The following is a 12,054-nucleotide window of genomic DNA, read 5'->3' on the forward strand; positions in this document are numbered from 1 at the left end:
CAAAAATATGCACAACGGAATTCCTGGGAATAAAAAAATAATAATTCAATCAATTCCAATAGGAGAAATAGTTGTTTATAGAACTGATTTTTCTGCTCAATCAGACAATTTTGAGATTTTCTTGAGAACAACAGGAGAAAGTTATGTGCTCAATGTTTGCTTTTCCTTAATTATTTTGGAGTGAAATTTTTTATTGCTTGGCCGATAAAAGTTTGATGACATTATTCAACGATCCATCACTCGAAATGAAATTGCTTATTTTCATGAAGTTTAATATCTGTGAAAATAGAAATAGTAATGAAAATTAGTAAAGCCAGATCTGTCGCAAATAGAAATAGAGATAGTAATGAAAATGTTTAATATCAGTTTTTAGAAAAAATTAGACCTTTTAAAGCTTATTTAGTAAAGGTTAGAGATGATTTTAATGGGTAGAGAAGTATCTACTCCTTCTTGAATAGCTTAAATATTTTGGATATACAATATTTCAAATAGTGAATAAATATAATAATATAACGATTTTGTAGGTTTTGGTTCATATATTACCAAAAAAATTACTAAATAACGTTTAGTTACTATTCTATTAAAAATCTCATTGTCACAAAATTATTTAATATTTTATTTATAATTATCTCTTATGTTATATCCTCTTCTTTACTCTTCTTCAGAGTAAGAAGTTCAAAGAATCTTCAGAAACTTTTCCAAATATCATATGTATGATTTATACGTTTTCTTTCTCTCATATTATCACTTCTATAAATACTCAGTTTTCGCACCTAAATATGTTGTTTGTTTTTTAAAATTCTTCCGATGGTGAATCGTGCATCGTAGTACTTGCCATAATAAAGCGAACTTAATTGCAAATGATGGCTGCAATAAAATCAATTTGGACTAATTACGACTGACGAAGCGCATTTCAGATGAAACATTTATCTGCAATTATTTCCATTTAGGTCGATTTAAGCAATAACAAAATGAATCACGCCATAAAATTATGAATAAGAAGCAATATGTATTCATACTTGATATATGTGAATATAAACATACTAATTGTATATACATATTAATTTATAAGTGGACACATGTATCACGTGGTAAATTATACGGTCATTCTAAAATCTGCATTTAAATTTGTATTTCTTATAAATTTCATAAAATAAAAAAGTTTCTAATAAATAAAACGTAACTAGTAATACTCAAAATTTTCCGATTTGCCGAATACAAATTTCGTTACAACTTTGCGCCCTATAGTACTATGTTATTTGTTTTTATATAGAAATCAATGTTAATTTAAACTACATACAGGCTCATTTAAAAAAAGGCTGTCATAAATAGGTAAAGTTTTTTTGCCGAAATGTCCTTAATATTGGTGCAAAGTTTGATCGTCATCCGTTAATTATCTTGTTATTTGCATTTGATTACGTCGGTTTACTACAAGCATAGGTAATTGGGCATTTTCACAAGAAACAAAATAATCGAGTAAAGGCTTTGTCTTAAGTTTTATGTTTCGAACATAATGCATATTGTATGTATACTATACATAAAGCCTATGGCAGGTCTACTTTATCAAAAATTGTGGCTTATGAGTTGTGTTAGTCATTGGCAGAGCGCCGAGAAGTCGAATGAAAACGTTACCTCAGTCAAGAAAATTGTGCTGGTAAATCGCCATTTAGGCTCAAGGAAGTCAGTTTTTGACCTCAACGTATCTAACGAGTCAATTCATATCAAGTTGGTCATGGGACGCTTTGCTGTTCGACATGTTCCACGAGTGTTGAACTTTCTTCCCATAAATTCCATATTATTAACTTCCCGTAGGGTAAGTTATTGTAATGGGCCGAAAATCGAAATTGAAATTATTTACATTTCTCGACGTTTTGAAGGTTTCTGAGCATTTTGGCATACCTCAGAAAAAATTGATCTGTGTGTGTGTGTGTGTATGTATGGATACAGTTTTTCGGTCACGTTTTCAGGCGCACGGATCAACCGATTTAAATGGTTCAAAAAACATTCGATTCCAATTGATAGAGAGATGTGCTGATTAGTTTTTGGTAAAGGCAGGTCCAGCCGTTACGGAGATACGGAGCTCAATGGCAGTTTTTGAAAGAACTAAGCGTCCGATTTAAATGACTCAAAGAACTTTCTGCTTGTCTTAACAAAATAATTGATTTTGGAAAAAAAAAATTTTATTTCAACTTTTGCTTTCAATTTTTTTTTACCAAAAAAAAAATTTTTGTATATCGCAAATAATTAAGATTTTATTTTTAATTCTGACTATAGTTCTAATATACTTTAAACAAATAATTTCAACTTTGCAACTCAGTTTACATAATTCTTATAAATATTAAACAATGTTACAATATTCATAATAATCTATTTGAAAACATTTAATATTCCTCGAATATTTCGTTACGGTACGGGAGGTTCCAGCAATTTGCCTGAAGGCACGATGCACGACCCCACTAGTTTTTATTTTATTTTTATGTTTTATTGTACATAGCAAACTATACACACAGTATATTCAGCTACTTTACAGGTATATTTTATTTGACAGCGTGAGAAGGATTTGATATGTTTTGATGTAGTAAATCATTGCAGATTCTGTTTTTGAGACGCTTTGGCGGTAAAGACTTGAGCAGGTCACACGCTAATTGGTTTGGATGTCGACTTAGACGAGCATAATCCCATATTATGAACGCTTTTTTGGCGAAAAACACTTGAAATATCATGAGACAACCACCGTATTTACTAGATCTATCTTTGTACATTATTTCTTTTCCCAGAACTTAAATTACCTATTGGTAGACACCGCTTTGGGTCTATAGACCCACTAAGGAAAAACCGCTGAAGAAGCTGACGGAGATCCTTTTAAAGGCTTTGAAAAAGTGCTTTGACGATTGTATTACTTGTTGGCATGTATAGGGATTGCTCTTCGACGACTCTAAACACTACTGTATATAACTATTATATAAGAATCTTACTTTATTCACGAAAATATAATTCCGTAGTGCTGTAAGTGTAGAGTACACTGTAGAGTACGGTTTCTGCCTTGTAACGAGACGAGAATAGCTCCAAGATACCTATGTCTAACAACTCATTTTAGAAAAATAACATTGAAAATATTTTCAACATTTGCTTAAAAACTTATATTATTTTCATAATAGCATATAGCATCACGTTAATGGTGACAATAGTACGAATGTTACCATCAACTTTTTGTATGGGTATTATGAAGATCAATATTTTACTTTCATTTATTTGTCTCTTTAGATGTTTATGTTGTTTATAAACTATCTATAAATATTAAAATTGTTTATTATATTTTTAATAATTAATTCATTTGTTTCAATGCAGGCAGATGCTAATCAGCAAATACCAAAACCTGGTGCACCCGCTTTTAAGGTTCTTCATATATCAGATACGCATTACGATCCCTATTATGCTGAAGGTTAGTAATTCTATATATTTATATATTTTTTATTTTTTATGTAATTTGAGTTGTGATTAATATTTAAGGGTCCTATAAAGTGTTGTATTGATTTGACTTAACTGACTACGTCAGTTCTGTAGGTGGCTATACAAACAGATGTCCTCTCTTTATGGGATGAATTGCAATTACAATAATAATACAATTTCTGTAGTAGTGACGAGTTTGTTATTGTTGAGCTATTTTTTACTGGGAAACATTGTGTATGTTTCCAAATGAAAACCGATGTCACTACTGCTCGACATCGGACTGCCTGAGGCGGGTATTGTACATGGAGGTACCTGTGAATTAATTCCCGTATCTCTAATCACTAATCCTCGGGGCAAACCAGTAGTTCTTTAATAGTAAAAGAGCTACGAATTTTCAATTTTTGACAAGGATCTATTATTGAATTTATTACAGCAAAATAAGTTTAGACAAAATTGGTTGCAATTATAAAGCAAATAATTTTGGAAAAAATTATTCAATTTTATCATCGTAAATGTACCAGTTATGTTGCTAGTTGTAATACTTGTTTGAATAACCTAGTATGAATATTTTACTTTCCTTTTTAATTATATGGCAACACATAATTTAAAAGCTCATTTTATTTGAATATTAAATAGTTTTTCTTCGATAACGATCTATTGATCTTTGTATGTACATATTTATTATATAATATTTTTAATTTATAATTAACAGAATGAATGATGATCGATTATTTTTCTGCCATATTATTTCCTGTGCATTAGCGAGCATTATGCATTCACAAGTGTGAAAATAATTATTTAAGTGACACGCGATTATTTCTAATAACAATTATCAGGAAACATAAAAGGTTAATAATTGTTTAACTTAATAATTATGAATTATTTTAGTTTCAATGCAGCGCTAAATAATAAGAGAATTATGCTGCATGTACATTTGCATGATTTTTACTGATAATGATAAGTGGTTTTCGAATTTTTATTATGTATCTTATTCTGATAATACTATATGATTTACGGTTAGAATTCCTTTAAATCTGAGTATTAGCAAGGTTTAGATATTAACTTTTATAAAAATTTAAGACATTTTGTTCACTAGGTAAGATTATGAGAAATATATCTTCTAATAATTTTATAATAATTTATAAGCTCGATATTTATTCCATAACTTCGAAATATGAATTGTCGTTGTTTTGTTTCTTTATCATGTTTCTACTTAATAATATATAAAAACGTTCAGGCATTTAATATAAAATTAACTAGCTGTAAGTGGAATTCTGTCTTAAGGCAATTAAGGCATCGTGCCTTAAGGCAAATTGCTGGTACTTCCCGTACCAAAAATTATTATTTTTTTAAAAACGATTGACATTTTTGAAAAAAATTTACTTCGAAAAAATAAGATTTTTGACAAATAATTAGACATAAAATTACTTTTTTTTTTTAAAAAAATTTTTTCTAATTTTTTTTTTTGAAAAAAAATGTTTTCTTTATTTTGACATATTTTGAAAGATCTAAAATTTTTTTCAAAGCAATCGTACTACTTTAACTGCATAAAAATGAAATATCAAACCGCGTAAGCGCCGCATCGACGTCTAACGCGTAAACATTGGTACGGAACCCATAGGAATGTAAACCAAAATTATACTTATTGTTAAAATCTCTATGAAATATCTGATAATTTGATGTGCATATGTCTAATGATCATTTTTGACCGCCAAATGGCATTTTTTTTTACTTTTTTCATTAGATCTCCGAAACCGCTAGATCTGCCTTTATGAAAATTTGATCGGTTCTTCACCTTGTCAATACAAGTAAAATGTTTTTGAATTATTAAATCGGACGCTCCGTTCTCTTAAAAACTGAGTTACCGTTTTCGGCACTTTTTGCCCCGTATCTTCGGAACAGCTAGACCTGACTTTGCCAAAAACTAATCAGCACGTCTCCTTATCAATACGAATCGAATGTTTTTTGAATTATTCAAATCGGTTGATCGGTGTTCCCGAAATCGTCGACGAAAATTTGTATCCGCACACATACATACACACACGCCACACCACACACACACACACAACATACATCCATTTTTTCTAAGGTATGCCAAAATATTCAGAAACCTTTGAAACGTCGAGAAATGCAAAAATTTTCATTTTCGATTTTTTTGCGATCTTCGGAACAGCTAGACCTGACTTTGCCAAAAAAACTAATCAGCACGTCTCCTTATCAATACGAATCGAATGTTTTTGAATTATTCAAATCGGTTGATCGGTGTTCCCGAAATCGTCGACGAAAATTTGTATCCGCACATACATACACACACGCACACACACACACACACACACACACATACATCCATTTTTTCTAAGGTATGCCAAAATATTCAGAAACCTTTGAAACGTCGAGAAATGCAAAAAATTTTCATTTTCGATTTTTTTGCGATTACTATAACTTTATTTATACTTTATTAACTTATACTTTTTAACTTACCCTACGGGAAGTTAAAAAGTATAAAAATTAAACAAATAGTTGATAAATAATTTTGTAGTCAAGTTTTAATTATAATTCTTATAAAAAAACTACGTGTCAACTCAGAAAATGATCATTTTTATAAACAAGGTTCTTAAAATAAAAATACTTGTTTATTATTAACGCCCCTTAGAGTAAATGATAGTAATCGCAAAAAAGTCGAGAATGAAAATTTTTATATATCTTTACTTTTTAGAGGTTTCTGAACATTTTGTCATCCTTTAGAAAAAATTGATGTATGTGTGTGTGTATGTATGTGCGGATACAATTTTTCGTTGATGATTCCGAGAACACAAATCAACCGATTTGAATGATTCAAAAAATACTCGATTCCTATTGATAAGGAGACATGCTGATTTCGTTGCTGGAGATACGGGGAAAAAAGTGCCAAAAATGGTAGTTCAGTTTTTGTCAGAACGGAGCGTCCGATTTGAATGATTCGAAAAATATTTTACTTGTATTGATGAAGTGAACGACTGGTGAAGATGGGTCTAGCGGTTTCGGAGATCCAATAAAAATGTAAAAGAAATTGCAATTTGGCAGTCAAGAAAGATTATTACACATATGCACATCAAACGCGCTTCAATATTTCTTCTTTACGCAGCACAATTGCTTCGAAAAAAAAAGTTCTAAATTTTCAAAAAGTTATGAAAAAATATGAACAAAACTTTTCAAAAATATCAAATTTTCTCAAAAAAAATTAAAGCTTTTTTAAAAAATTTAATTTTCGGTATGAGATGTTGTAGCAGTTTGCCTTAAGGCACGGTGCCATGCACCAATTGTTTAGTAGAATATTTATCCATATGCAATGATGATGAATTATAACGGATACGTTATATCGTGAAAATAATTGTTTTCATAAAATATATTAATGAAAAGGATTCTTATTGTACGTTACACCAGTGCGAACTACTGCTTTGACCGCAGCAATGACACTGCTGTACGAGCTAACAAGCCGCCCAAATATTTATTATACAAAATATTTTAAAATTTTCCAATCATTATCAATAATACTTCTGAAAAGCTAAAAATTACAATTTTAATAATTTTGAGAAAGTGATAAATTTTGAATCAAAAGCTTAAACTCTGAATGTCATTTATAGGCGATAGACAAATCAGGTCGTCAAGCGGATGGGCGTATTGACACCGCACGTAGCGAAAGGGTTAAATTTAATGAATCAGCATTATTATTTTTGATAAATAAATTCTTTAATTATTTATAAAGGTTCAAATGCCGATTGCAACGAGCCGCTCTGTTGCCGTCTAACCAATGGGCCGTCGCTGACACCCGGCGGAGGCGCTGGTCGATGGGGCGATTACCGAAAGTGCGATACGCCGAAAAGAACGGTTGATCATATGCTGAAACACATTACGGAAACGCATCAGGTTAGTCTAATGAAAATGAGAGTTTAAAATTAAAAACGTGATGGGCTTTTTTAACTTACTTTTGTAATTTTGCATTCGGCAATTATCGCATTCATAAATATTGTTTTATACATGCATACTCGTAGTATATATATTTAACTTTCCGTAGGGCAAGTTATAGTAATCGCAAAAAAATCGAACATGAAAATTTTTATATATCTTTAAGTTTCAAATGTTTCTGAATATTTTGGCATACCTTAGAAAAAATGGATGTATGTGTGTGTGTGTGCGTGTGTGTGTATGCGGATACAAATTTTCGTCGACGATTTCGGGAACATCGATCAACCGATTTGAATAATTCAAAAAACATTAGATTCGTATTGAGAAGGAGACGTGCTTATCACAATAACAATATTTTTGGCGAAGGCAGGTTTAGCCATTCCGAAGATACGGGGCAAAAAGTGCCAAAAATGGTAACTCAGTTTTTAAGAGAACGGAGCGTCCGATTTTAATAATTCAAAAAACATTTTACTTGTATTGACAAGATGAAGATTTGATCAAATTTTCATGAGTGCAAGTCTAGCGGTTTCGGAGATCTAATGAAAAAAGAAAAAAAAAAAGCCATTTGGCGATCAAAAATGATTATTAGACATATGCACATAAAATTATCAGATATTTTATAGAGATTTTAACATTAAGTATAAATTTTGTTTACATTCCTATCGGCTCCGTACCAATGTTTATCTGTTAGACGGCGACGCGGCGCTTACGCGCTTTGACATTTCGTCTCTATGCTGTTAAAGCAGTACGTTTGCTTTGAAAAAAAGTTCAGAATTTCCAAAATATGTCAAAATAAAGAAAATTTTTTATTCGTTTTTTTTTCAAAAAAAAATAATTTTTTGTCAAATTTATAGTTTCTCAAAAATCTAATTTTTTTCAAAAATGTTAATCGTTTTTAAAAAAATAATAATTTTTGATACGGGAAGTTCCAGCAATTTGCCTTGAGGCACGATGCTATGCGCTTCACTAGTTTTCAGATAAGATTCAATTTAAGCTGTTACTTTTAAAAAACCCGGGACAATCCAGGACAAAAAATCTAAATCCGGGCATTTAGAAAAACTCGGGACACAAGGGGAAAATCGGGGAATGTGCTGCATACGTCACCTTAATTATAGGGAAATACTAAATTCCGTCTATTTGGGTGTAATATTTTATTTTTGTAAGCTGCACCTTCTAGAAAGAGTTCTTAAAATTGACAATTTTTATGTTATATTTTAAATTTACAAATCAGTATACATAGAATCGTGATACTAGGCACTTATAACCTAGCGTGTTCGAGTATATGTCAATAACTGTTCAATTTAACGGGAAATAAAAAATTTCAAATAACATTGTTATTAATGATTGTTCAATATGTTTCTTACGAAAATATAAATGCTTCAATTAATATGTACATGATAAATTTATCTTATAATTAACAATGCCCGGCGTATTTTGAAAACATTCATTTATAGCATCACAAAATATTTAATTCAACAATCGCTTAAAAACGGCGATGCCCATTATTATTGTTATTATTACCATTTTCATATCACCTATTATGGTAGCTGTTCTTCTGATATAATTATTATTAACTTAATACAAAACCAACATTTAAATTTTATAATTTACTAAAATGAATTTGAATAATGTAATATTACAAAGCACTCATATAGATAAGTCTAAAATATACTTCGGAATGCGTTTGGAACGATTTGCTTGTGCAATTTTTTAATATTAATTTTTGCAAATACTGCAGTAAAGAAATATTTTTAGTTGTAAAATGTAAAGTAAATGTTAGTGATCTTTTATACAGTCTTCGGCTCGAATTTCTCAAGTTCGCTACTTTAATTTTATTATGACTAAAATGGATTAATGAAGCAGATACTACATTTAACGAATTTTACCATATCTTGAAATTTTTACAATTGTGTATTATTATTAGAACATGATATCTATTTTAGTAAATAGATATTCATAACATATCGCCATAAAACTAATTCAACTAATAATTGATAGTCATATAAATAATATTGTGTAAATTTGTTTTTTTAGGATATCGATTATATTTTGTGGACAGGAGATTTGCCGCCCCATGATGTCTGGAATCAGACCAGAGAAGAAAATCTGAAAATTCTCAAAGAAACTGTTAAGCAGATGTCAGATGTATTTCCCGGAATTCCTATATTTCCCGCACTAGGAAATCACGAATCAGCTCCAGTAAACAGGTTAAATTAATATATTTGAATAAAATTTATATTCGTATGAATTTAATTAGACAATTGCAAAAAATTGTCGAATCTCAAAACGTGCGTATCATAGGTAACTTTTTAAATGAGTTTTTACTTATATCTACTACTTTAGATAGCTACTTTAGATATTTTCATAGATATCAAATGATATGCCTTTAAAAATCTCCAATGCGAACTTTCTTTGTTCTTATTAATGAAAATATGAGTTACATGACAATGATCAAGGAGTGTATGCATTTTGTATTAACAAATAATCAGTTCTTACCCCAGCAAAAAAACCGTAAGTTAACAATAATTCGCATAGAGCCAAAAATTGTTGATAGTTATAGTTTACGCGGAAAATGGGAAAAACCACAATTTTCTATTGAAACCCTGAATAAAAAAAATTGCCGAGGTCGGATCGATATGAACTTTTCCATTTAATTTATAATCGCCTATTTAACATTTGCGCTAATTTTCAGCTCTATGCGAATTATTAACTTAAATTCTAATTTGACTGGGATATCTCTTAGCGAACTATGCGCACAAATTTATGTCGTCAGAAACGAGGTAAAATATTGTTTTGAGGTAAAATTCCACTTACAACTATTTACTTTATACTGGCGAAGCTTCAAAATGTTTTAAATATCTTGAAATTTGAAGATATTTTTAGTTTTTTCTCATTTAAAATTTATGATCTAGTCAATGGTGAAAAATTTATACGCGTGGCGAGTATATTAGTCAATACACAAAATTGTACCACATCTTAATGACGAGTAATACTGGTCAGTTACCGTTATCTGGTTAAGTGTGATACAGTAAACCCTCGCTTTACGCGGCAAGTGCGTACCGTGCAGTATGGGGACCGTGCTATAAAAAACTCGTATTTAACATACAATTCAGGCTAATTCGTAGTGCGTGCTATGGAACCTTATATAGTGTAGTATGGGAACCGAGTTATGAGAGACTCAGAGTTAGTACAAATCGCACCATTTTTATCGTGCTGTATAGAGACCAAGGAATACAACTTGAAGTAGGAGTAATACGGACTAAATTACATGTATGACATAGACATCTTATTCAAAAATTAGCGCGACGCAGTAGTCAGCTCAAAGGTGTTTTTAGACAACTATTATATAATCAGGCATGTTTAAAAGATAAAAGTCGATAACAAAACTTACATTAATAGCCTTTTGATATCAAGTTCCTATAATCACTCATAGATTGCGCAAGAAACTTATGGGCTGTTGAACAAAAACCATGTAATAGGAAGTCCGTGTAGTCGGAGGGATGCCGGATTTTTAGCTCCGCGTAGTATGGGAACCTTGTAGCCACAGTGCCGTGTAAACCGAGGGTTGACTGTATACTAGTACGATGCCTTTTGTATTCTTTTACACATTAATCGATTAGAGAAAAACTTTTCAGCACCATTTAATTTCCATTGTTCCTCACTAACATGTAATATGTTGTATTTAACAAATGAGTTCATAAGACTTGATATTGAAGGTATGTTTCTTTCTTTTCCGCAGCTTTCCACCTCCGTATGTGCGACAGCGGGACTCGGCGATCGCCTGGCTTTACGACGAACTAGACGCCCAGTGGCGCCGGTGGCTTCCTGCGAGCGTTTCACATACCGTACGTCGCGGCGCCTTCTATTCAGTTCTTGTTCGACCTGGTTTCCGTGTGATTTCTCTTAACATGAACTATTGCAACAACAAGAATTGGTATGTTGATGTAAAACGATAGTTTTTATTGTAAGATCGAATATTTAGCCTTCGTTATCGTGCGAATTATTGACTTCAGTTACTCTATTTTCTATATTTAGAATTTACATCCTTTATACACTTTTCGTTTCATTCGATGTAATAAATATATGATTTTTCAAAATAAAGTTACCAACGTTAAAAATGAATTACTAGAAGCTAATTATATTTATATTATGTATAAATATTATTTATATTATGTATATTATGTATGAATATATTTCAAATATTTATTTATATTATGTATAAATATATTTTGAAAAAGTTCCGTGCATAAGAGGTAACATGTATCTTCATGGTTGTCGTTTCGTATTTGTGTACATCTGCACCATAAATAAATAAACATGAGATTTGCACGTTCAAGTGGACGTTTCTTATATTTTAACATTGAAATTTATACAATATTTATTTATTACTCTAAATAAATGTAACTTGAAATTAAAAATCACTTACGTTTGAAGTACAGGATAATTATGATTACTTTGTGATCTTTTACGATTAAAGTGTCGAAATTTTACTTGAATACTCATATAGTATATTTTCATAATATACTATACGCCACAATACATACGCTACAAAAGAAAATACTACAATGAATAAGTACTTTAGTACTTTATTGAAAATGTATGTATCTACTTATTGTTAGACATTAGCATTACATTATTTATATTACAATATATGTTTTA

The 12,054-nt window shown here is 30.6% G+C and overlaps 1 protein-coding gene across 2 annotated transcripts in view; it reads left to right on the forward strand.

Moving 5' to 3' along the window:
• LOC113377000 (sphingomyelin phosphodiesterase-like) overlaps window positions 1–12,054 on the forward strand; it is an 85,723-nt gene that overhangs the window by 66,979 nt on the left and 6,690 nt on the right. Inside the window, exons 7-10 of one of the 2 annotated variants that reach the window (XR_003367079.1) lie at window positions 3,349–3,442; window positions 7,196–7,356; window positions 9,430–9,602; window positions 11,135–11,329. Coding sequence is in view for 1 of the 2 variants with exons in the window: in XM_026617153.1 (XP_026472938.1) it covers window positions 3,364–3,442; window positions 7,196–7,356; window positions 9,430–9,602; window positions 11,135–11,329 (608 nt within the window). In the remaining variant the exon portion in view is untranslated. The remainder of the gene's footprint in view (window positions 1–3,348; window positions 3,443–7,195; window positions 7,357–9,429; window positions 9,603–11,134; window positions 11,330–12,054) is intronic. The other variant, XM_026617153.1, reaches the window with a different exon arrangement.

Source organism: Ctenocephalides felis, unplaced genomic scaffold (genome assembly GCF_003426905.1).
Source record: "Ctenocephalides felis isolate EL2017-DRISC unplaced genomic scaffold, ASM342690v1 CF-g0.4_SCAFFOLD_01886, whole genome shotgun sequence".
Classification (NCBI taxonomy): Eukaryota; Metazoa; Arthropoda; class Insecta; order Siphonaptera; family Pulicidae; genus Ctenocephalides; species Ctenocephalides felis.